Raw genomic sequence first — 27096 nt, forward strand, 5'->3', positions numbered from 1 at the left:
TGCACCCCAGTCTGTGGTTGAGCTGGGAAGTATCTGTGAGGTCAGCCAACTTGGCTTCAACCCAAGGAAAGAGGCTTAACTGTGAGCCTTCATCCCACAGACGCCTTCAGCAGTGTGACCCAGAGATCTGAGGGGCATTGCACACTGTAGGACTAATTGGGCTCCATTCCTGATACTGGCCCTGGTGTGAGACCTACCTGCCTTCTCATTCTGGACCAGAGGTGGGGAGCCTGCAGCCTCAAGGCCACAAGTGGCCTTCTAGGTCCTTGTGTGCAGCCTTTTGACTGAGTCCAAATTTTATAGAACAGATCCTTTTATGAAGGGGATTTGCTCTATGAAGTTTGGATTCAGTGAAAGGGTCACACTTGAGGACCTAGAGGGCCACATGTGGCCCTGATGCCACAGGTTCCCCACCCCTGTTCTAGATCATCTTCCTTTCACCCAAGCCAGGAGCCCAGAGGAAGCCTCAAGGGAGTCTGAAGAAACCCTAGAGCCCTGCTTCCTCTTCCATAACCATAAACATGGTAAACATCAGAAATTAAAGGGACCCCAGAAAGGACAACAATAGCAGTTATTATAACAACAGTGTTAAAGACAGAGTAGCAGAATGAATAAAGCACGAAGCTTAGAACCAGGAAGGCCTGGGTTTAGATCCCTTCTCTAACATTTACTGTGTGACCCAGGGCCAGTCCCCTTCCCTCTGTGTTTGATCTCTTCATTGACGGAGGGAGTTCCCGCACATGAGAGTTCCTCTACCAATCTGCAGAATCGTATGATTCTGATTTGGAAGATCCAGCTAGTTCAGCCTCCCTCATTTTACAGATGAGGAAACTGAGGCCCAAAAGATGAAATGATTTGCCACAAGGTCACACAACTAGGAAGTGTTTGTAGCAAGCTCTTCTTACTCTAAAGACACTGTTTTTAACTCTGTACTTCCTCTCCAGAAAGTGTAAACTTCTTACAGACATGGATTGTGTGGTATTTCGTCTCAGTATCCCCAGGGCCAAACGCAGTACCTTGAACTTTCTGTACCTACCCCATGATTTCATTGGTATAGGGAAGCTGCCTCTGCCACTGAATATTGGCACCTATTCTGCATCTTTTGTTTTAGGGAGTTGAGTAGAGCCTTGAGAGGTTAAGCAATCTGCCCAAGGTCACACAGCCAGTAGCCAGCAGGGGCAAGGTTTAAACCCAGCTGCTCCTGCCTTGGAGGATCACCACCACTATATCCCATTGCTTTGCATATAATAAATTCTTAATAAATGAATTGAATTCTTGTTGATTAATTGATGGCACAGTAAAATTTGACACCCCTACTCCTTCACACATATCTCATTTTATTCTGAGAGAAGAAACATATTTCAGACTTCGCACAGTCCTGAAGGATTGATAGAGTGAAGAGGACAAATCCTGGCATCTCCCAACACAACCACCCCCTAGAAGCTTGACTTTGATTGAGGAAGTCATCACTTCTGTCCGTCACGGCAGGCTGCAAACATCACTATCACTATAGGTTATTGAGGCTAACTGATGGACAATGGTCCCAAACCAAATTATCAGAGGAGCTCTAGGTAGTTCTTTGGGGCTTGACTTCTGGGAGGATACCAGTGACCAGCCACCCCTCTATATCCTTTGGTCCCACTGCCAGACATTTCAGGGCTGAGAGAGCTGAGGGCTGGCCCAGAGAAACATTTCTCAAGCCTAGCTCAGTCAACAAGCAGCTATTAATCATTTCCACTAGGAAGCTGGGTGGTGCAGTAAATAGAGTGTTGGACCTAGAATCAGGAGGACCTGAGTTCAGATCCATCCTCAGACACTTACTAGCTGTGTGACTAGCTGGACAAATCACTTAAAATCTATCTGCCTCAGTTTCCCCATCTGTAAAATGGGAATGATAGTGGCTTCTATCTCCCAGGATTGTTGTGAAGAGCAAAGGAAATCATTGCAAAGTGCTCAGCCCAGTGTTTGGCAAATAGTAGGCACTACATAAATGCTTATTCCCTTGCCTTTGATCAATCGATATTTATCCATATCTGTTCTGTTTCAGGATCTCTGCTAAGTGATAAGGGAGAGCAGGAGGAAGGAAGGGAAAGAATCAGGCTTTGTTCTCAAAGAGCCCACATTCTAGTAGGAAAGAAAGCCTTAAGTCTAAGTAGATAGATTTGCAAAGTGGACAGAAAGTACTCCAGGATGGGAAGGCGCTATTAGTTGCTTAACCTAGAAGGGCCTCATTTTCCTCACCCAAAATTGGGGAATTGGACTGACTGGCCTGTTTTTTCTCAGCTCTAAATCTGTGCTTCCCCTTCTGACCATCGGAGGTCATTGGAAAGACCCTCTTGTGGAGATAGACTTCGAGCTGAGCCTTTGACTAAGAGTCAGAGGTGAGAAGGGAGATGTGCATGGGACAGTAAATGAAAAAATGCAGAGTTGGGAGGTGGAGCACATGTGCAAGGAAAGGCCAGAAGGCCAGCATGGCTTGACCATAGAGATTATGAGGGATGTTTTAAAGAACTAAAAAATAGGAAGGGAAAAAACTGTAAAGAGCTGTGAGTGACAAGCAGAGGAGTGAGTTGTATTTATTCCTGGAAGTAATAGGGATCCATTAAAGTTTATTGAGCAGGGGACTACTCTGGTCAGATCTTTGCTTCAGGAAGATCTTTTTGGCAGCTGAGCAGATGATGATTGGAGAGGAGGGAGACTTGAGGCAGGGAGTCTAATTAGGAGACTGGTGCAATAGATCAGGAGAGAGGTGAAGAAAGCACCATTTATTAATTTAATTAAAAGCCTTTATTATTAGCCTGGGTGGCCTACATGACCTCTGCAGTCTGGCCTATGACTAGGGGCCAGCAGTGTTATGTGGAGCTGACCCAGAGCCAACCTACTGAGGTACTAAGATGACTAGGTAAAGGTTGCTGCTGACCATGTTCCAACCAGCAACCTATTGGGTCGGGGGAGGGAGGGAGGGAGCGGGGATATTACACTGAGGTACAAGTATCAAGGTAGAACTTGGCCCCAGCTCAGACCCTTAGCCCCCAGGGCAGATCTGAAGGCCACCCCTCCATCTTCCTTTTGTCCTGTCGAATTCTACTGCTATAAGGATAATATATAAGCTCCTCAGTTTACCGTTTAAAGCCTACCACAATGGATACACAATAAAGCAGCTCAATATGATAGGAAGAATGCTACATTTGGATCTGGGTTCAAATCCTCACTCTACTATTCACTACCTGGGTGACCTTGAACAAGTCACTTAACCAATACTGGCCTCATTTTCCTCATCTGCAAAATGAGGGAATTGGACTAAATGGCCTTCAAGTTCTTTTCCATCTCAAAATCTATGTTTCTATGATCCTGCTGGCTGGCAAGGGTCCAAGGACAACAGGGCTGTCAGGGCACGAAAAGTGTTGCTTCCTCTTTGACCCTTCCCAGTAAATACAGGGCTCCCTCTGAACAAGGAGGGCTAAATTCTGACCATCAGATAAAAGTTTCTTCTCTTCTTTATTATGATGTGTGTTTTACGAACCCATGGGAAAATACATTTTTAATTTTTAAACACTGTTCTCCTCAGATCCAGGAGATGGTCCATGCAGAAGCATCATCCTACGACTCCGCCAGACAGGTGTCCCTGCTCAATCGCCCAACGATGCTGGCCAGTCACATGAGCGCCCTCAGCCAGTCCCAGCTGATTTCACAGATGGGAATCAGGAGTGGGGTGAGCCATGGCTCCCCATCACCCCCAGGAAGTAAATCAGCTACACCATCCCCCTCCAGCTCTACACAGGAAGAGGAGACGGAAGCACATTACAAGGTATGAGCAGGACCTTTATTGGCAAGCACTTTGTGAGGGTCACAGTGATAAACCTGGGCTTAACCATTCCCAGACTTTTTATACATTAGTCCTCTTTACAAACTCCCCCTTCCTCCCCTTCCCTGAAATTACCTTACATTTATATTCTTATAGGAGGATATATTGTCTCACCCTATAGAACATACCCTTGTATCTCCAGAGCCCAGTACACAATAAACATTTAATCTGATCAATTGATTAATAAAAAGACCAAGATTTTTCCTCTTTGCCTGAAAAAAAAAAGAAGAGGTGGGGGGAGAAACAAGTAGAATGAAAGCAGGATAAGGGGATAGAGAGAGATGGAGGGAAGGAGGGAGAGGGGAAAGGGAAGATAAAAGGGAAAAAAGAAAAAAAATGTATGCTTAAAAGGAATAGCATATTGTACATAATAGATGTGTAGTTTTATACTATTTATGGGAATGCTTGTTTTATTCCATAAATTAAAGATAAAAGAAGTTTTTGAAAAGAAAAGGAGAAGGGGTGAGAGAGAGAGAGAATACTCATCAGGTAGCAACAGTAGGTTTGATGATCCTGAAATTACAAGAAAGCCAAGGAGAGGCACAGAGCTCAACAGGAACTTAGAGGACAATGGACCCCAATACAGAGAGCATTTAGGCTCTTCTCTGTGGTCTACGCCGACAAATGTCTTCCAGACTATGTTTCAATCCACAGTATTGATATATACATTGGTGTAATACCTGATAGCTCAGTGTTGGATTTGTTCCTGTAACATGCATTTCTCTCCTACACATCAACTCCTACTTATCTGTGTAAGTGAAAGCTGGACTGAGCGATTCCTCTGCACCATAAGGTGAGGGAGCACCTCTTTAAAACGCTCTCATGAGCCCACAGAAAGATTCAAATCCACCATTTTCAGATGTAACATTATATAGGCGGGTTACATATATATACAGATGTGTATATGTATGTATATATGTATGTATGTGTATATGTACATATACGTACATATACGTACATATACATATATACACATGTGTGTATATACACACATTGTATATATGCACATGTGTGAGTCCATAAGTATGCATGTGGGTATGCATATGGGTGTGCATGTGTATGAGTGGATGGATCATGGATATGCATGCATTAGCTATGATAAAATAGACAGATTTAGTTATATGAGACGTATAATTATATAATATACTATCTGTTATACAATATACACATGTTATCTGTGCATATATTCTCTATTATATCATATATTAATTGTCTATTATAATTATTATCTATTAATGTATGGTATATATAGTTATATATGTATACACACACACACGTTTTTTGAAAACATGATCTTTAGTCAGTTTCCACTGGACCCCACTGAAATATAGTTTCAGGATACCCTGGCTTTTGTTATCCCCAAGCCAGAGCCCAACAGAAAGCAGTGGCCTCGCTAGGTTGTTAGGGGGAGGGGATATATATATAATGGGGGTAGAGGGGCAGCAGGTTTCATACCAGGTATTGCTTTGTCCAAAACCTTGTCCCTGGCCTGTGCTATACTTTTCTCATCTTTCCAATGCCAGCTTCACCCCACAAGTCTAAGGAACCTCCCTGATATGGGTTGCAGGCTTGAACAGGTTTCATTAAATAGTGCATGGAAAGTCAGGGCCAAAGAATCAGAAAAGTTGACTGGACTTGGTGTTTGAAGCACAGCCTTGACAAATGCTAATGATCATTGGAGGAACTTTTTTTTTTTTAATAAAATAGATCAAACAAGATTAAGACAGAAAGTAGACGCTTCCCCCCCTCCCCCACTCCCTCTCAGCTCCCTAATGACCGGGTGAGACTGAGTTGGGCAGTGCTTCCCCTAATAAGGTGCCCTTTCACCTCCAATGACTTTAATCCAAGCTCCAGTCTGGCAGGCTTAAATTAAATACATTGGTTGGCTTCTCTGCACATTCACTAATGGGCAGCTGTCCATTTGACAAATGCTATTCTCCTGATACTGGGTTTAATGACCAGGCAAGGACTGATGAACAGAAAATATTTGCACAGCCCCTGATTTGGCCAGCTAAAATATAGCCTCTGGTATCAGACTGTATTGTAGTACCACAGACCTGAGAACTGGAGGGAAACTCAAAAGATCACCTGGCACATGTGTACACACACACACACACACACACACACACACACACACACACACACTCACACTCACTCACTCACTTCTCTGACCCCTGCTTGCTGGCAAATGCAGTCCTATCATCCCTGTTTTGCTCTAAGGCCAGGGAGATTTTAGGTACAATTCTCTGGGTCACACAGATTGTTAGTGACAGAACCAAGTCCAAAACCTAGGTTCCATGACTCCTAGTATGATGTTACCCCTGTCTCATGCTACACAGTCCCAAGAGCTCTGCCCTCAGCATACACTATTACAACAAAATTTTTGTTCTCTTTGTATCTTCACATTGTTGGCTAAATGGTTATATTTGTCAGTGGAGAGGAAGCTGGCATCGTATAGAGGGCTGGACTACGGGACAGTGAGCCCCTCTTTGCCCTGGACTGGTTACTGCCCAAGAAAGCAAGGCACCCAGAGTGTATCCAGACTTGGATCTGGGCTTTATGTACTTTTTTCCCCAAAGCAGCTCAGGGTCAAAGTTGAATGGGGTACCATGGGAAGACAGGGACAGGGTTTTTGACATCTCAACTAAAATATCCTTCAGTTGAGAGTACCGAGATCTTTCTTACCACTTGTGAACCATATTAGAGTCAACTGGGACTCTACGCTCCTAACATTCCTCTCCCTCATACACATACATTTCCAGTTAGTTGCCTAAATCTTGTCAATTCTGCCTCGGCAGCATCCCTTGAATCCACCCTCTTCACTCCACACACACAGATACTACTCTGGTGCAGGCCCTCATTACCTCTCACCTGGACTACTACAACAGCCTGCTAATTGGTCTTCTTGCCTAGGTCTCTTCCCTCTCTAATTTATCTTCCACTCAGCTGGCAAATTAATCTTCCTAAAGCTCAGGTTTGAACATATATGTCATTCCCCACAATGGTAAACCACGACAGTATCTCTTCCAAGAAAGCCCTAAATGGGGTCATGGAGAGTGGGATAGAACTGAAAAATGATTTAACAAAAATCTAGTAAACTAGGGGCAGTGGATAGAGCTCTGAGGCTGGAGTCAGAAAGACCCGAGTTCAAATCTAGCCTCAAACACTTACTGTGTGACCCTGGGCAAGTCACTGTTTGCCTCAGGTTCCTCATCTATAAAATGAACTGGAGAAGGAACTGGCACAGTAATCTTTGCCAAGAAAACCCCAGATAGGGCCACAAAGAATTGGACACAACTGAAATGACTAAACAACAAAATCCAGGAAACTTCAGTGTCTCCTATTATCACTAGGATCAAATATAAAGTCTTTTATTTGGCTTTTAAAGCCCTTCATGAATTATTCCCCTCTCCCACCTTTCCAATGGTCTCACACTCTCCCCTCCACACACTTTCTGATCCACTGACACTGGCCTTCCTTGCACTGGACACTCCGTCTCCCAACTCCAGCCACTTTCACTCCCTTTCTTCCATGCCTGGAATTCTCTGTCTCCTCTTCACCTCCTGGCTTCCCCACTTCCAAGCTAAAATTCTGCCTTCCGTAAGAAGCTTTTCTGAATCCCCCTCAATACTAGCACTTTACCTCTGACGATTATTTCCAGTTTATTCTGTTTATATCATGTTTCTGCATAGTCTTTTCCCTACTATCTCATCCATTTGACTCCTTGAGGGCAGGGAATGAGGTTACCCTTCTATGTATCCCCATCACTCAGCAGGGATTAAGTAGGTGCTTAATTAAAGTTTATTGATTAACTGAATGATGACTTTCCCATTCTTATTATACATTCCTACTCTTCACACACTGTAGAGTCTGGGCAGATTGTCCTTCTTACCATTCCTTGTACATGTTCCTCAACCATTTCCCATCTTCGTGTTTTTGCATTAGCAGGCCCTCATGCCCGGAATACACTCTCTCTTTACCTCCCACCTTTTAGGATCCTTTGCTTCCTGCCTGTCTCATCTCATGCACCTTTCCTTATCTCCTAGCTGCTCATGCTTTCCCCACCTAAATTACTTCCTATCTATTATGTATTACATATGGTTTACATACTTATCTATGCATTGTGGTCTCCCCGCAGTGTAACCTCCTGGAGGGCAAGCACTAGTTCACTTTCGTCTCTCTGTAGTACCTAGTTTGGATTTTTTTATTGTTTAGTCATTTTCAGTCATGTCTGACTCTTTGTGACCCCCATTTGGAGTTGTCTTGGCAAAGATCCCAGAGTAGTTTGTCATTTCCTTTTCCAGCTCGTTTTACAGATGAGTAAAGTGAGGCAAACAGGGTGAAGTGACTAGCTTAGTAACTGAGCCCCAATTTGAACTGAGGTCTTCCTGACTGCAGACCCAACACTCTATCTACTATGCCTCCTAGCTACATATATTAGGTATTGATTAATTGAAGCAGAGAAACTGGACACAAAGGAGTCCATGGAGGTATCTGCATCATAAGACCATGGGTCTAGAAATGGAAGGAATCTCAGACTCCATCTAGTCCAATCTTTTCATGTTACAGATGAGGAAACTGAGGCCCAGGTAAGTTAAGTGATTTGCCCAAGGTCACACAGGTAGTAAGTCTCAAAGGTAGGATTATTGAACCCACATCCTGTGACTTCAGAACCAGTGTTCTTTCTACTGTGTCATGATACATGAAGGTTTTGCTTGATAGACCCCTACGGGGAGCTGGTGACTTTACTTTGTGCTACTGGACACCAGGGGTTTTGTCAGGCTTTGAGGATTTTGCAGACTCCCATATTGATATAGCAGGGCCAGTGCCAACTTCCAGGTCTTCCAGATGATTGAGTCTGTGGTTCCCCAAGATGGAGGCAGGCCAAGCCCGAACTATCCCCAGCCAAATTCTCATTGACTGCAGTGCTCAACTCCATGTCTCCTTGTTCCCCAAACAGGTCACTGGAGAGAAGAGACCCTCCGCCGACCTGGGCAAAAAACCCAAGAGCCAAAAGAAGAAGAAAAAGAAGGACCCCAATGAGCCCCAGAAGCCTGTGTCAGCCTACGCCCTGTTTTTCAGGGACACACAAGCGGCGATCAAGGGGCAGAACCCCAACGCCACCTTTGGGGATGTGTCCAAGATTGTGGCGTCTATGTGGGACAGCCTGGGGGAGGAGCAGAAGCAGGTAAGTCATTGTTCAGTGCCTTGGAAGGAAAGGATGCTGGCGGGGAGGTGGGGTATCCCTCAGGGATGGAGCCCTGAGGGGATGGCAGGACACCAGGGCAGCCAGACTTAACTCCTATGGAAAGCAACGTCGAGTGCCTGGGCGATGGGCCAGAAGCAAAAGCATCTACCTCCCCTTAGTACCAACCTGGTCTTCCCCTCCATGCTCATCTGGTCATCCCCCAGGGATCCCAGCCCCCAGCTTCCCTACCCACCTGGAACTTTCCCCATTTCCTCCCCCAGAGGTCGGGGTGAATGCTGCTGTGTCAGTGAGACACTAAACACACAGTATCAGGTTTTCAGCCAATATCCTAATTTTCCAACGAAAGCTAAAGTACAGACCCATGTGACTGCCTAGGGCTATGGTGTCTTTGAGGAAAAGTTCTTTACCTCTGAGGGTTAAATGGTCAGAGAAGGAGGAAGGCAGAGCCTTCAGAGAAGAAACATTTCCTGGACTTCTGGAAGGTTCCTAAGTCTCTATCACCAGTGGTTCAAAGGCTAAACAATAGAACAAAACTCGGCTGGCCCAGACTTTTGTACAGAGGACATCCAGAAACTAAGGAGGCTACAGCAGCCACCTACCCATTAGTGATGAATTGCCAGGAGACTGCCATTGTGTTCCATGTCCCTTTGACTGTGAGGGTCTTTGCTGTCATCTTAGCATGCTGCAGAACTTCCTTAAAAGATAGGCTGTGGTTGTAACTGAGCCCTTGGAAGTGCTGTAGATAAAGTCCTGGCCTTGGAGACACAGAGAACACGGATTGAAATCCTGCCTCTGACTCTTAAAGGCTGTGTGACAGTGGGCAAGTCATTTAATCTGTCTCAGCCTCCGTTCCTTATCAGCAGAATGAAGGGGTTGGACTCTGTATCCAGGTGAAGATACATGATCCCACCTCCACCATACTTGATTTACTCTTGAACTGAATGAATCAGTTAAATTTGTAGTATAAAAAAGAAAAATAGCTATAAGAATTAATAGATATACTTTTAGCATAAGAGAGTGCAAGTAGTGCTAAAAATCCCAAAGATCCAGAAGGATTAATATGTATTTAGCAAAATCATGTAAGAAAGTGACTTTTCCAAGCATCCTATCATTTTTGTGGCCCATTCTAGAGCTAATTACATGTAATAGTATAAATCTGCACCAGCTTGGACAGAGGAGGAAGAGGAGGGGATGCCCCCATCTTTGGGGTGCAGCAGAGTAGATGTCAGCATCTGCCTCTCCAGTCCTGCCTCCTCCCCGCCTCCTCCATTTACCTGCCCTCTGTATGCCTTGTCCAAGGCAGCCTGGCTTGACTGTGAGGTCTAAGGAGCCTAAAACGCCATTCCTCAGTGAGTCAATAAGTCAAGGTCAAGGACTAAGCCATTGTGTTCTATGCCCCCTCCACTCTGGGGGGCCCTCACCATCCACAGTGATGATATACCCCACCCTTAGTAGTTACAGAAGCCAGAAGCAACGGTTTAATCTGCCGCTCTTCAAATTCATCCATGGTACACGTATGTTGGATGTGACGCTAGAAACTTTATAGTGGCTGCTATAATCCATCCATCAACTAATAAGTGTTTATTAAACACCCACTGGATGCCAGGTATTGTGTTAGGCACTGGAGAGACAAAGACAAGAGTGAAACAGTTCTTACCCTCAAGGAGCTTACCTTCTATTGGAGGTAACAATATATACACAGATAATTATCTCCAAAATAAATTGTTTTTTTTCAGTCATGTCCAACTCTTCATGACCCGTTTTGGAGTTTTCTTACCAAAGATACTAGAGTGGTTTGCCATTTCCTTCTCCAGTTCATTTTATAGATGAGGAAACTGAGGCAAACAGGGTTAGGTGGCTTGCCCAGGGTCACAGAGCCAGGAAGTATATGAGGCCAGATTTGAGCTCAGAAAGAAGAGCTTTCTGTTTACAGGCCTGGCGCTCTATCCACAGCACCACTCAGCTGCAAAATAAATGCAAGGTATTTCAAATTAATAGTAAATATTTTGATAAATAATAAATATATTATTTGTAAATATATATAAATATGGTGTATTAGGAGGCATGTACTGGTAGCATCTGGAAAGACTACATATAGGAGGTGGTATGTGTTTTTGAGGGGATGAAAGCTGTACTTTCAAAGCAACAAGTGATTCTAGAAGGCATTGGTGAGGAAGGAGTGCATATGAGGGATAGGGGCAGCCTGTGCAAAGCTTTGGGGCAGGAAATGAGAAACAACAAGAAGGCTGTTTAGACTGTTTAGACCATTAGGGTACTCCCAGGAGGCAGGGGGTGATGTGTAGTAAGGCTGGGAAGGTAGGTTGGAGCCAAGCTGCAAAGGACTTTTAAGGTACAGTTTTCTCCTCTGCTTCTCTGTTAGTGTCGTAGGGCCTTGACATGGAAAGTGTTTGCTCCTCAAACTCTGCCCAGACAGGCATGAGCAGTCTTCCTTCTCAGTCTGTACATGGCACTGCTCAGGCAAATCAGATCTGACAGCTTCTTTAACAGCACCATTTCCCTCACTCACACAACCAAGACCTGGAGCAGATGAGGGAATGAAGGATCTATTTCCAGGAGAGCCCCAACCACATCTAAGGCATCAGATTGGACCTCCTGCCCCTTCCAACTCCCCACCTTAAATCTCAGCCAGCTCTGTAGGAATGAGGGCAAATAGAGGGTCCTCAGAGTCTGCCCACCTTGGACTTTGATTGGTGGTGACTTGGAAGGGAAAGCTGTGTCATTGATCTGATTCTCTCCTTAGCTGGTAGGTATTGATAAGAGGAGGGCAGAGCTAGGTGGTATGCAGCTAAGTGGACAGAGCACCAGGTCTGGATTCAGAAAGAACTGAGTTCAAATCCAACTTCAGGTGCTTACCAGCTGGGGGATGCTGGGCAAGTCATTCAACTTCTGTTTGCCTCTGTTTCCTCAACTATAAAATGGGATAATAATAGCACCTACCTCACAAGTTTGTTATAAGAATTAAATGACATAACATTTGTAAAAGTGCTTAGCCCAGTGCCTGACAAATAGTAGGTACTATTTAAACAGTTATTCTCTTCCCCTTCTCTCCCTAAACTCCTTTTAGGAATTTACGGCAGCTAGATAGTGCAATGTATAGAGTGTTGGACCTGAAGTCAAGAAGACCTAATTTCAAATCCAGCCTACATGCTTACTAGCCATGTGAAGCCTGGGCAAGTCACTTAGCTTCTGCTTGCCTCAGTTTCCTCAACTATAAAGTGGGGAGAATAAAAGTATCTGTCTCTTAGCATTATTATGAGGATCAGGTGAGATGGTATCAGTATGAGCCCTTAGCACAGAACCTAACACATAGTGGGCCCTTAATAATACTTGTTGCTTTCATTCTTTTTGGCCCCAACAGTTCTCTGACCTCTCTACTCCATCCCCACAGCAAGTTATGCTTGGTGTTTAGTCATTTCTTGTTGTTTCTTCAGTTCATGACCGCATTTGGGGTTTTCTTGGCAAAGATACTGGAGTGGTTTGTCATTTCCTTCTTGTTTTACAGATAAGGAAACTGAGGCAAACAGGGTGAGATGACTTGCCCAGAGTCATACAGCTTGTAAATGTCTAAGGCCAGATTTGAATTCAGGTGTTCCCAACTTCTGGCCCAGGGCTCTATCCACTGAGACATCAAGTTGTGTCCCCAACTAACTTTTGAAATCAAAAAGTATGCCCTGAATTGGACAGAGCACTGAGCTAGGAGTCAGGGAGCTGGGCCCTCGTCACTTCCTCACCACGGATGTTTGCTGAGACCAGGCAGGAAGAAGTCACTGTCCTTTAATTTCCTATCTACTCAGTCTACCCCTTGAGAGGTCCTGAATGCTGCCATTGAATTATGATGACCACACACTAGTAACTGTTTCCAGTTATGAACAAATGGACTGTTACTCCAAAAGGCTACCGCAGTATGTAACTGCAGCAGTGTCCCAGTGGAATTCACCAGGGACGGTCAGTTGTAAGCCAGATGAGCATGGCCTGTGTGATACTCGTCCCAGAGAAGCCCCGTTTTCAGCTCTGGGCTAGTGGGCTCCAGCAAAGTGAATTCTGGAGGCTTCCTACCCACCATAAAGGAGATTGATGGCTATGTTGTAATTAACCCAGATCACTTAAACATCCTGCTTATCGCCTTTGCTATTTCTGAATTTTTACTGAATCTTTAAATAGCCCTATTTCTCTGTTTCTAATTGACTCAGTTAGTACGTCACAATTGGGAGTCTTCTCTACCTGTGTCCTGACCTGGTCCCCATCTGTACATTTAAGATCACTTAAACATCCTGCTCTTTATTTTACTAATTCCTTTTTTTTTGTTTAATCTCTAAATAGCCCTATTTCTCTGTTTCTAATTGACTCAGTACATCATAATTAGGAGTCTTCTCTACCTGTGTCCTGACCTGGTGCCCATCTGCACATTTCTCCTGTTGCATCACACTCCCCCCACCCCATATAGTGCGGCAGACCTGGACCATTGTCTGTGAGGCTCTGCCATTTATTACTCAGAGTACCTTGGAGCTAAAAGGAACCTTACAGATCCCCGAGACCAAGGGCTCTTAACCTTTTTGTGTCCTGGACCCCTTGGGCAGTCTGGTGCAGCCTCCAGGCCTCTTCTCAGAACAATGTCCTTTTAAATAGATAAGATAAAATATTATTTTTATTATAAATTAATATTTTATGTGCTTATTATTGAAAAGCAAATTTATTATATTGACATAAAAGAAAAAAAATTTTAAACAAGTTTATGACCCCAGGATAAGAATCCCTACTCTCATTCAGCCCCTTCATCCTACATAGGAAGAACTTGGGACTCAAGAGGGGAAGGGATTTGCTTAGGGTCACATAGTCACTGCCTGTCAGAATTAGACCCCTGTCTTGTTCAGCTTCTAATCCAAGACCCCTTCTGATGGCAATTCATTGCTCTTGTGACCCAGTATCCTTTCCTGAATTGAAAAGGGGGTGGAAAGGGGAAAGAGAGCAATTCTTGGGTTATATTTTGAAATATACCCTGAGAAAAGCCAATTCCAAACAATACCCATTTATTAAGAGGCAGGCACTAAACCCATTTATTAAGAGGCAGGTGCGTTTGGACTACAATGATGAAACAAAAATAATCCCTACTCTCAAGAAACTTGAATTCCAAAAGTAGGAAATTACTTTGGTCATCTGAATACATGAAGTTGCTATGTTTGACACCAGGAAGTCCCTTTCGTAGCATACGGGTAAAGGTCGTTTCATGGACTTCTGACCCCTTATTGAGCAGATACCAGAAATGAGTTCCAGCTAAGTAAATCCCCACTATGGACACATGAGCAGCCACATTCTCAGATGCTTAGTCACACTGACAAAGTGTGTGGCTGTATTTTATGAGGACTCTGAGCCAACTGAAGGGAGACATTTCCGCAGATAAGATCTCAGAAAAAAAAATGCAAACCTACGTACATTCCACCCAGCTGCAGCTCCTGCTCACCTACCTCTGGGAGGATTTCTGTGTCCTGATAACTGAAGACAGGTAGTCTGGGTGCAAATTAAGAGACAGCAGGATATGGTGGAAAGAATACGGCTCTAGAGTCGGGAAGACCTGAGTTCAAATTCCACCCCAGACATTTAACAGTTTGTGTGACCTTGGACACGTTACATTACCTCCCTGAGCCCCCATTTCCTCATGTTTTAAGTGTTTAACAGAGAGCCTGGCACATGGTCACCACTTAGGAAGGCTGGACCAAATGGCACCCGAGGAGGTCCCTTCCTTCTGTAGATCTGTGCTCTTATAATTCTCTTTAGGGTGTTTTGTTCCTGTCCAGAAAGTGCAACTGTAATGTCAGGTTTGGGTTTTGTTTTGTTTTTTAACAGCAGATCTTCTGTGTACCAGTTATTTACATATCTTCCCCATTAGGGTGTCATCTCCTTGAGGACAGGGGCTGGTTTTGCCTTTCCTTGTATCCCCAATACTTAGCACTTAGCCCCACAAATAGTGATTAGTAAAGGCTTGCTGACTGACTGAAGTCCCAAAGGGTTTTCCAACCCCATGCCCACAGTACAGCTACCTCCCCATGATGGTTTTTGGGAGCCAGACTCTCCAGTGATTTTCATCTAATGGACTGAAACATGTGAGCATGTTGGCTTAGGAGTTACACAGGATATCCTCATCTTAAAACTGCAATAAGATTTTGGAGACATCCTGTACAAAATCAAATCTTATCCTTTAATACCACCAGCATCCCCTAAAAACTAGGTTGGTAGTGAAAGAACGTTGGAAGACAGGAGACCAAGTTCTAGTTAATTTCTGCCCCAGACTCACTGTGTGGCTTCAGGCAGGTCACTTCACTTTTCTCAGCTTGTTTTCTCTTCTGTGGAGTAGGAGTAAGAAACCTCATCCTTTCTTGTCTGTTGTGAGGCTGAAGGGATAGTGTTAGAGAGTGGACCTGTGGTTTCACGGTATAGGAGACTCCCTCAAGCAAAGCAGCCTGGCATCTTCCCTGCAATTTGTAGTCTTGGAATATTGCCTGAGGTCCTGGTGACCTGCCCAGGGTCACAAAGCCAGTATATGTCAGAGTTGAGGCTAGCTCTTAGGCTGGCACTCTCTCTACCATGCCACACTGCATCTCTCGGTTGTGAGACTGAAATGAGATGAAAATTGGGAAGGCCTAGGGTGCAGTGAAAAAGCTTAATATTTTCTTTCTGTATTTCTCATTTAAAAAAGATTTTTTTTTGAATGAGAGGGATAAGAAAACTATTAAGCCCCCACACATTTAAAGTGCTTGACAGTTTTGTTTTGTTTTGTTTCACATCATCTCTCAGCCTCCTGTTCGAGGGGGTGGCCGGGTGCCATCCCCGGAGGCAGCAAGAACTAATGCCATCCTGCAGCCAGCTAGTTGGCAGAACTGAGAATGCCATTTCAGGCCCTGAGGCCCTGAGAAGAGCCAAATGCAATCTGCAGGTGCTGATTTTATTCCTGTCTGTAAAGGGTTAATCATCTCCATTTCCCCTCCCCTGCCCCTGTCACCTCCAGAGATAAACCTGCCTCTGCAGCCCCAGTTGGGTGTTTGTCCCAGGATGAGTAACAGGTGCCTCTAGAGCAAATTTGCCCATTTTCTCCTAGCAATAAAAGAAAGAAAACAAAGGTTACTTCCTCCCCTTCCAGAGCCTTCTCTGCATTTCACCTGGGAACCTGTGGAAAAGGAATTCCCATCTCTTGCACCCACGGGCTTTCAACTAGGGAGCCGTCTGTCCCCAAGGAGCAGGCCTGTTGGGCTCAAGTCCCTTGGTCATCTGGAATCCCTGGGAAGGGAGCCTGCCATATTCTAATCCCGAGGGGCTCAGTAGCCTTGACCAAGGGGGAGGGTGGGAAAGCCCCCCCCCCATCTCTCTCAGTTTTTTCACATTTTCCTTCCCAGGTCCTATACAGTGAAACCTCATTCTCCTTCTGACACACGTATCTAAATTTCTCATTTTCTGCCCATTTGTATTTCTCTTGGTTGCCAGGTGATTTGCTCGTGCTGTGGATACTGGATTAGAGCTCCCCATCCGTGAACAATGTTCAATCACACCTGGGCAAGGGCCATCATACCCCAGGGTCCCATCCACTCCCCTCTCTTCTGTAGAAGCAGCAGGGCTTATTTTAGAGACCGCTGGAGAACTCTGTACTAATAATAGCTTGTATTTCTATATCACTTTAAGGTTTATAAGGGGCTGTCCTAACAATAACCTCAGTATTCCCATCTGAAAAATGGGAATAATTAGTACCCGCCTCACAAAGTTGTTGTGAGAACCAAATGAGATAACATATATAAAATGCATTATATACCTTCAAGTGCTGTTTAAATATATTTTGTTATTATCATTATAGCCTCCCAAGATCCATGACTTGAAGTAGTAAAATTAGTATTGTACAGATGAGGAATCTGACATTCAAATGTCCTAGGACACCTAGCTACTAAGGGTCAAGAGCCCAAACTTGAATTCTGGCCTGGTGACCCCAGGCCCAGTCTTCTTCCCATGGTAGTCCTTGCACAACTGAAGCAACATTTCCATATTCCCTGGGTTTGGCCTGCCCTGGAGCAGGAGCTCTGTTTTATGGAGGAGTAAAAATTGGGTATACTCAATTACCCAATAAATTTCGCACCTCTCGAGCCCCACAGATTAGTCCTTTCCCTATTCAAAAAGGCCCTGTCTCATGGAAAATAGATGGGCAAGGGTAGCTAGCTACCTTGAAAGACACAGGTACAATGACCTGTGACTACAAAAGGCTGGCAGTTCATAAGCGTTGACTAAGCACCTGCTATGACCCAGGCACCAACGGGCAGGCAGTCAACACATTTATTAAGCACCCACTGTGTGCTAGGCATCAAGAGACAGGAAGTCAACACATATTTATGTGGTACCTGTGTACTATGTGCCAGGAACTGTGCTAAGCACTGGGTATGTGAAGAAAGGGAAAAAACAATTCCTGCTCTCAAGGATCTCACAGTCTGATGTGCAAATAACTGTGTATAAACAAGCTATGTACAAATTGGAGGTGGTCAGCAAAGGAGAAGAACTAGTACTAAGAGGGATTGGAAAAAGCTTCTTACAGAAGGTGTTGTTTTAGTTGGAACTTAGCTGGCAGAACTGAAGAGAGAAAGAAGAGTTTGGAAAGATCATCTCAGATTCCTAGGCACCAGGAGTGGGCAGAGCCCAGTGTTACCTACTTTCCATGAGAGACCTTGGTCATGTCCCCTAATGATCCATCACCTCTAGGTCTATAGTGCTTTATAGTTGACTGTTGTTTTCCTCACAATTGATCCATAAAGTAGCCCCTGCAAGGATGATTGCTGCCATTTTGCACTTCTAGAAACCCACTTATGGAAGAACGTGGACAAATTGAATTCCTACAGGAGAAGCCCACAGTGGTGAAAGGGAAAGGAAGTGGCTCCCCCAGGGTCACAAGGACCTGTACTAATGAAGGGGGGTGTAGGGAGAAACAGGACTTGGCTGGATATAAACTTGTTAGGTTACTAGGCTAGACAAAACCACTTAACTAGAATTACTAAACTACTAGGATCTCATTCCTAAAGTAGAAAAGTTGCCTCTGACGCTGTAAGAAGACATTTTGTTTGTTTCAAAATTGATATAAAAAAGGAGATTTAGGTTTGCCTTTGGTTAACCAGAAAATTAAATTGACTCAGGACCCTGATGAATCAAAGCTAAACTGTCCTAGTATGAGCCAGAGGTAGCAATACCATAGAAGCCAATTACTATAGGGTAGGGTCATTGATCTCAAGCCAGAAGGGACCTCAGGGACCCCTTATTTCCCAGACTAGGAAATCGAGGTCCAGGATATTGGAGTGAGTTGCCCAAAGTCATAAGTCATAAATGTAGTGAGTTCTCTCTAGACTCACCCTCCCAAAGCCAGGCAGGCTCCCCAACCCCCTTGGGGTTCTTGAGAGCTTTGGAGTTACCACTGCCTCAAGTCCTCATGGGCGAGCTCCTCAGTTCCACTGAGTCATCAACCATCAATTACATTTTACAAAGGGATATTTGCTTCAAAGATGTAACAAAGAAAATAATCCCTCCCCCGATACTTCAGGCATATTTTTTTCCCTATTTTACCTTGTTTCACTGTGGAGAGTGAGCTCAAACTTAGTTTCTATATAGCATTGTTCCCACCAAATTCGTGTCTAAATTGGGCATGACTTCTAGATGAGGCCTGTCTCAGTCCCTCCTCTGAGCACCAATGCTGAACTGGTTCCAAAAATCCAGATGTTAGGTCATCTGGGTGCCCCTCTTCCTTGACCTGAAATGACATAGCAAATACCAAGTCAGACAAAGGACCCAGACCTAGCATCAGAAGTGAGATGTGAACTCAGGTCTTCTGACCCCAGAGCTAACACACTTCCCATTGTACCACACAACCTCTCCTGGAGATACCTTGCCATGGACCTGCCTCTGGCTTGTAGGTTTCTTCAAGCTCTAAATACTTGATCTTATGATCTCCAAGGGCTTTTCCAGCTCTGACATTGTATGATTTTCTCCACGGATGGAGCCATTTCAGCCAGTTTTTCCCTCAGTTAATTGCCACAGATTCCACTTGGCTGGTTCATGTTTCACCATACGGAAACACTGGAAGTGTTGAAGCAGGGACCAGATGACCCCCTGTCAGAGAAGCTGGAGGGAGGATTTTAGCTGAAGTAGGAAGCCAGATGAGATCTCTCTTTCCAGTACTGCACACTCTGACTATAGGAGAGCATCTCTTCTAGGTGGCACCCTCTTATCCCCTCCCTGACCCAGGAAACAGCACATCCTTTGAAGAAGAAATTAAGACAGACTATCAAAGCCAGGAAAAACAGCAACTTTAGGAGGTGGAGGGGAAGAGAGCCGGCTGTGGGGTGCACCGCAGGGCATGTTCTCTGGGCTCCGTCATTGTGGGTTAGGGTAATTGTCTTCTCTAATTAGCTGGTTATCAAACATGAACATTTCATTACACTATAATGTTTCTGCTGTTTTGCTGAGACAGGAGGTGTCAGGATTATGACTCTAACACATGCTTCTCAGAGCTCGGATATCTGTCTTTATCCACAATCACTCACCATGTTAGCAGCTCCCCCACCCCATACCATAGTTAATGACACCAACTGCTTACAAATAAGGAAAGAAAATCAGCAGTCATGCATGGCAGACTTCTTTTTATGGAAGTACTCACTTGCACACTCAGAGATACATATGAAGCCATGAACATTCAGATGCACACCCAAATACACTCACATGAACACATGGACCCCTGTCCCTGACATGAGGTCATAGATTTAGAGCTATAACAGACCTTATAGGCCATGAAATCGTTTAACCTTAGTCTCTAAGATTTTTAAGTTACAGATGAATCGCTGACCTCCATGGTGGAGGGAGTTTTCATGCTGGAAGTCCCCCATACTGATAAAGTCTCTGATTCAGACTCTGTACCAAAAAAATGAGGTTTTTTGTTTGTTTGTGTTTTTTGGAGGGGGGAAGTGAGGCAATCAAGATAAAGTGATTTGCCCAAGGTCACACAGTTAGTAAGTGAAAAAAAATTTTTTTTAATACACACACACATATACTTACACACATAGATGCATACACCCACCTCACTAATGCAGTGGAAAGAGTGTTGAATTTAAGGTCATGGGACCTGAATTCCAACCTTGGCTCTTTCACTTACTGCCTAACCTTGGACAAATCACTTTTTGTCAGATTTCCCATCTGTAAAATAATGGGGTTGGACAAGACAGCCTCTAAGGGCTCTTCTCACTCTAAATCTATGATCATATTCTCCTGTGATGGATATATATGTGTATATCTCACATGCACCTGAACAGACATAAGTAGAAAATGTTTTGTTTGCCTTTTTAAGTCCTTTTAATATTTTGGAAATTGGAACCCCTAAGAGGAAGTGTGACTTATTTGGAAAGAAAACTGTTCTGTCAATATTTAAACAGAAACTTGGAAAGGGCCTGGATATTGGCTGTCATCACCAAAGCTTCTCTGCTAGGCTGTGTGAAGTTCTTATAATACTCTCAAAGGTGATGACAATGATGTTCCTATTTCCTTGGTACTTTACAGTTTACAAAACAATTAGCACCCCAATTTTAGAGATACTAACAGTTTTCACAGTATAATGTTATAACTAATAACTGACATTTCTGTATCTCTTTAAAATTTGGGAAGCATTTTGTATATGTTTCCTAACTCAAGTCTCACAGCAACCCTTCAAGGTAGGTAATGCAGGTATTATTCCCATTTTGCAGATGAAGAGGGTGAGATCCAAAGAGAAGTGCTTTCTGCCCACAGCTGGTAGGGAGAAGAGCCACGAACAGGACTTCAATCTCCTCACTCCAAATATAGGGTTTTTTCTCTGGCTCTACACCGCCTCGCCTACAAACTCCAGAACAAAGTCATCATACATGGGAACAGGCTCACTGATCTCTCTAGTTCTACATAAGCACTTGTAGAAATAGATTTTTTAGCATCTGTACCCCAGCTCCACCTGGAGGAAGCCCCTGACCTTCACCTTCTTCTCTCTCTCTGTCCCTTTCTGTGTATGTCTGTCTCTGTCCCTCTGTCTCTATCTCTGTGTCTCTGTCTCCCTTTCTGTTTTTCTCTCTGTATCTCTCTGTCTCCCCTTTTCTCTGTCTCTATCCCTGTGGCTTGTCTCTGTCTCACTATCTCTGTCTCTCTTTGTCTCTCTCAATCTCTGTCTCTTTTCTCCTCTTCTGACACTGTCAGACCCTAATTCCAAATTGAAATTGCACCTGACTCCTGACTCAGTGGCCTCTGAGGATTCTGCTTATTAAATTTCCCTTATCTCCCCTTGCCCTTTCCTGATACCCAGCCAAGGACAGAGAGAAGCCTTAGAAAGGAGGAAGAGGAGAAAAGAAGCCTTTATACACCACCTTCTGTGTAGTTTCCTCACCGCTCCCCATTCCTCAGTTGCCTCCATGTTTTCTAAACCCAGTTTTTCTCCAAGTGGCAGCTTTTCTCATCCTCCACCCCCACCTCTGCCCCTGCTGCCATCCCTGCTTCCCGCCAGCAACAGCAGCAGCCACTCCATACAGGACACAGAACTCATGCCCACATTCCCAGTTTCCATTGTCTCTTCTGACGAACATTAACATTTTTAGGGATATATTTTATATATTATACATAGTTCTATTTTGACTGCCTCATGATTTAGGGAAGGAAATTTGTCCCCTGCCCCTTATGTGAAATAATCTAGATCAATCAATCCAATTCAACAAGCATTTACTAAGTGCCTACTGTATGTGGGCCCTGTGCTAGGTGCCAGGGATTCTTTTTTTTTTTCTTAATTGAATTATTTTATTTGTTTTCAGTGTTCAACAATCACTTCCATATGTCTTAGATTTTTTTCCCCTCCCTCCCCCTCCATCCTCCCTCCCTCCCCGAAATGGCATACAGTCTTATATAGGTTCTACATGTACATTCCTATTAGATACGTGTAGCATTAAACAATTAAAATGAATGGGAGAAATCATAAAGCAAAACAAATATAACACAAAAGAAAATAGTATTTTTCTGTCTGCGATCCAATTCCGTAGCTCTTTCTCTGGATGTGGAAGGCGTTTGGCCTCAAGAGTCCATTGGAAATTTTTTAAGTCCATGCATTGCAATGAAGTACTAAGTCTACCAGAAAAATTCCTCGTACTCTGTGGTTGTTACTGTGTACAGAGTTCTCCTGGTTCTGCTCCTTTCGCTCAGCATCAGTTCTTATAAGTCTTTCCAGGCCTCCCTGAAGTCTTCCTGTTCATCATTTCTTATAGCACAATAATGTTCCATTACATGCATATACCACACTTATTCAGTCATTCCCCAGTTGATGGGCATCCCCTTGATTTCCAGTTTTTGACCACCACAAAGAGAGCTGCTATAAATATTTTTGTACATGTGGGACCCTTTCCCATTTTTATGATCTCTTTGGGATGCAGTTCTAGAAGCAGTATTGCTGAGTCAAAGGGTATGCAAATTTTTGTAACCCTTTGGGCATATTGCTCTCTAGAATGGTTGGATCAGCACACAGCTCCACCAGCTATGTATTAGTGTTCCAACTCTCCCACATCTTCTCCAACATTTATCATCTTCCTGTTTTGTCAGGTTAGCCGATCTGATAGGTGTGATATGGTACCTCATAGTTGTTTTGATTTGCATCTCTGTAATCAGTAGTGACTTAGAGCATTTTTTCATATTATAGATAGCTTTAATTTCTTCCTCTGAAAATTCCCAGGGATTTCTTTTTAAACTAGACTTATGATTTCATTGGTTTAGGGAACTCCCAGTAAGGAATTGCCTCTAACAAGAAAGATTGGCACCTTCCCCAAAACACAGTCTTGGGAAGTTACACTCTGATTTTGTGACTTACCCAGGTCACATAGCCAGTATATGAGACTTTAACCCTGACCTGGAGGCCAGCCCTCAGACCTGCTTTAATACTCTGCCTCTCAGCTGCTGGAAATAAAAAAACAAAAATGAAAACAGCTCACATTGTACTAAGGGAGTAAACAACCTTCCTTCATATTTGCCAGGCTTCAAAGGAAAGGCTATGGTGACCTGGAGGTCTCTGGATTTCTTCAGGGATTAGGAAGAGAAGGCAAAGGGATGTGGATGTCATCATCTAAGTTCCCAAGGGCTAGGGTCTCACTGACCCTTCATTTCCAAACAAGTGGCTAAGTCATAGAGATGCTTATTGATCTAGGAATGGAAGGGACATTAAAAGTCATCTGCTCAGTCTCCCTAACTTTCAAATGAGGCAGTCAGTGAGTGTGTATTAAGTACCTCCCCTCTCTATGGAAAGACCTGCTTCCTTATCAGTTCTCCAATACTTGAAGACTAGTCCTTATAATTCATTATAGTTTGATTGCTTTCTCTTTTGTAACCATTTACATTATTGCAATTGGAATATTTAGTTATCTCTGCTCTGCTTTCTGCTTTTTCTATCACTTAAAAGTCTTCCCCAGGCAAGGTAAGGAAAGGTTTGAGACCCCTAAAAAGAAGCTGCCACTTCATTCTTTTTGGATTATCACACCCCAACCCTCCCCACCACCACCACCCTGCACTTTGAGGTGGGGACTCCTATTCCTTTCTTCTCTCCCCTGGGGACCAATGACAGTAAGCACCACAAGGTATATGCATGTGATTGTGTGTGCGTACGCACACGTGTGCATGCATGCAAATAATGTTTCTCCACATGAAGTAATGGATCAAATGCCGGATTTAGAGTCAAGAAGGCCTGGGTTCAAAAATCCTACCTCACACACTGACTGTGTAACCTTGAGCAAGTCACTTGTGTGTCTCAGCTTCCCCTTCTGTGGAATGAGAGGGTTGGTCTCATTCCCTTCAAAGAGACCTTGCAACTCTAAATCTGCTATTCTCTGGTGCTCATCCTTGCCTTTCTTTTGCTGCTACAAAGAGTGCTTCTGTGACTAGTAATCTGGTTTATAGAAGAACTGCCTTTCTGTTATTGACCCCCTGATAACTGCTTTCCTTATCTTGGAGATGAGGGGCAGGGCAGCTAGGTAGCCCAGTGGATAAAGCATCAGCCCTGGAGTCAGGAGGATCTGAGTTCAAATCCAGCCTCAGATACTTATTAGCTGTGTGACTGTGGAAAGCCACTTAACTCTGATTGCCCCCAAAAACAGAAAAAGAGATGAGGGGGAAGTGAGACCACGGCAAGAGGAAAGGGTTTTGTCCAAGTCCCACAATGTATCAGTGGCAGAGCCTTGAGCCAATACTCCCCACTCTGTGTCCCAGCACCTCCCACACGGCATGGTCTAGCCAAAGAGTTAGCATTTCTTGAATAGAAATTGACTTTTGTTGCCGAAGTCCGCAAGATGGAGAGAGGAGGAAAAAAATGAGACACCAGCCCTATAAGGGAAGGAATGGATCCAGATGAACCATGGCTAGGTTTCGGAGACCTGGACAGGCCACAGCATGCACACATCCACCCTAGTCAAAGCATCAACACTGTTTGGATTCAGTTCCATTCTTATCCCTTAGGATGACACTGACCTTTAAAAATGTGTGAGGGGACCTTGGCAAGAAGCAAGAAAGATTTGTAGCCACTAAGGAGAAGCTAGGATTCTATGCTATTTGGACAGCCTCTTCAATGACTTTAACATGGTTCAGGTATCAGTGAGGCCCCAGGGCTTTATCTTCCCCAGAGATCAGTGAACAACATAGTATTCTACCCACAGGTAGTTCAGGGTGTGTATCTGCAGATACAAATGTGCTAGACTTACTGTGTGCATGTATAAATATATACAAAATATATAGGGATTTCAGGGGAGGAGGGAGCCCTGACGTCTCAGGGAATCAGAAGATGGTGTTTGAGCTGAGCTTTGACCAAAGGTTTTTTTGTGTGTGTCATAGACTCCTTCAGCAGGCTGGTGAAGGCTCCAGCCCCCTTTTCAGAATAATATTTTTTAAATATAGTATTTTATTTTTTCCTAATTACATGTAAAGACAATTTTTAACATTCATTTTTTAAAACTTTTAAAAATTTTCTCCCTCCTTCACATTCCCCTTTCCTGAGAGGGTAAGCAGTTTGATATAGGTTATATAAGTACAATCATGTAAAACATATTTCCACAGAATAATGTATTTAAATGCATAAAGTAAAATATATATAATTACAAAGGAAATCAGTTATATTGAAATAGTTATCAAAATATCTTTTTAAAAGTTCATAGATCCCAGGTTAAGAAGCCCTGGTCTTGAAGAAAGTTGAGTTTATAGCGAGGTGGTGCAGTGGATACACTGTTGAGTCTAGGATCAAAAAGACCGGAATTCAAATCCAGCCTCAGATATTTACTGTCTGTGTGACCTTGGACAAGTCAACTTCTTTGCCTCAGTTTCTTCAACTGTAAACTGGGGATAATAATAGCACCTACCTCCCAGCATAGCTATGAGGATCAAATGAGGTTTGATGCACAAATGTAGAGACATCTCCACTTCAAATGTTCTTATGGACTATTTGTGCCAACCTGCGGTGGAGACTTCTGAGCTCCTATTGGTCTGCTCAGCCAGTCAGACACATTGTACCTTGACTCCAACATGGTGATGTCACTTCTGATCCTCTTCTAGAGAGGATCAAATCTGGCACATAGTAAGCTTTATATAAATGCTGTTTATGTATTTGTACGTATCTATGTATACACATATTTATATAAAGCATTTTATAAATATTATTTATATGCTTATATTTATATACATAAAGTGTTATATAAATATTATTTATATGTAAGTATATATATTTATGTAAATATTATTATTGAAGAAATCCGTGTTTACTGGCAGGTGGTACAGTAGATAGAGAGATGGGTCTGGAGCCTAAAAGATCTGAGTTCCGATCTAGCCTCAGACACTTTCTTCCTGTGTCTGGGCAAGACATGTAACCTCTATTTGCCTCATTTTCCTCAGCTATAAATGATGATCACAGTAGCACCTACCTCAGAGGATTGTGAGAGGATCAGATGAGGTCGTATTTTAAAGCACAGTGCCTGACACACAGTAGGTGCTTAATAAATGCTTGTTTCCTTCCTATGCCTTGTTGGGGAGAAAGGGAGGGGAAAAGGGAAGCAAATTGAAGAGAGAGATGGAGAGAAGGAAGCCAAGGTTAGAAGGGGGAGAAGGGAAGGGTGTGCTTTCCAGGCTCTGATAGACAACTTATACAAAGGGATGGAGGTGGGAAAACTCTGTGTGAGGAAGAGAAAACCAGTTTGACTGGAATGTGGAGTCTGTGAAGAAAAAAGCATATGGTAAAGCTGAAACCAGGCTGTGAAGGACTTTAATGCCCAGAGGAGTTTGTTTTCACTCCTGGAGATAATAAGAGTGAATAATAGGATAATAATTGGACTTTACTGAGCTGGGGAGTGTTTTAGGAAAATTTCAAAGGCTCTGTGGAATATGTATGAGAGAGGAGAGAAACTTGAGGCAGATTAGACATAGAGGAGGTCCATGGTCATAGATTTCAAGCTAGAGAGGAGCTTAGAAGCCATTTAGTCCAAACCCTTCATTCATTTTACATATAGGGAAACTGAGACTCAGAGATGTTAGGCTGTTTGCTTACGGTCACACAGGTAATAAACTGTGCACACCTCACTTGAACCCAGGTCCTGTCTCCAAATCCAGTGCTTTTCCCGCTCTATCACACTGCTTCCCTCTCCTGTGTCCATTGGTTCTGATGCCTCGGTTTCACTCGCTGCTTCTGCCCCTTTACCCCCACCCTAGCAATGCACTGCAGTAAGCAGACTCATCTTCTCTGCAGCTAGACATATTCTAGTATTTGGGTGCAGTAATTTCTATTCAGATGTGGCCTAGCTACCCTTTACAGGTGTCCATTTTGGTTGTAGCTAGAATTATCTTTAAAAAATCTCATCTAGAAAGAACGTCAGAGATTTTCTAATCTCCACCCACAACCACTGCCCTTGTTTTACAAATGGGAAGATTGAGACTCAGAAAAGGAAAGTGATTGGCCCACAGTCACACAGAG

At 43.7% G+C, this 27096-nt stretch overlaps 1 protein-coding gene across 2 annotated transcripts in view; it reads left to right on the plus strand.

Moving 5' to 3' along the window:
- The window catches only part of TOX2 (TOX high mobility group box family member 2), a 313476-nt gene that overhangs the window by 266030 nt on the left and 20350 nt on the right, over positions 1–27096 (plus strand). For both annotated transcript variants that reach the window (XM_072631269.1, XM_072631268.1), the window contains 2 exons: positions 3569–3808; positions 8826–9053. In XM_072631269.1, the coding sequence (XP_072487370.1) occupies positions 3569–3808; positions 8826–9053 (468 nt within the window). The remainder of the gene's footprint in view (positions 1–3568; positions 3809–8825; positions 9054–27096) is intronic.

Source organism: Notamacropus eugenii, chromosome 1, assembly GCF_028372415.1.
Source record: "Notamacropus eugenii isolate mMacEug1 chromosome 1, mMacEug1.pri_v2, whole genome shotgun sequence".
Taxonomy (NCBI): domain Eukaryota; kingdom Metazoa; phylum Chordata; class Mammalia; order Diprotodontia; family Macropodidae; genus Notamacropus; species Notamacropus eugenii.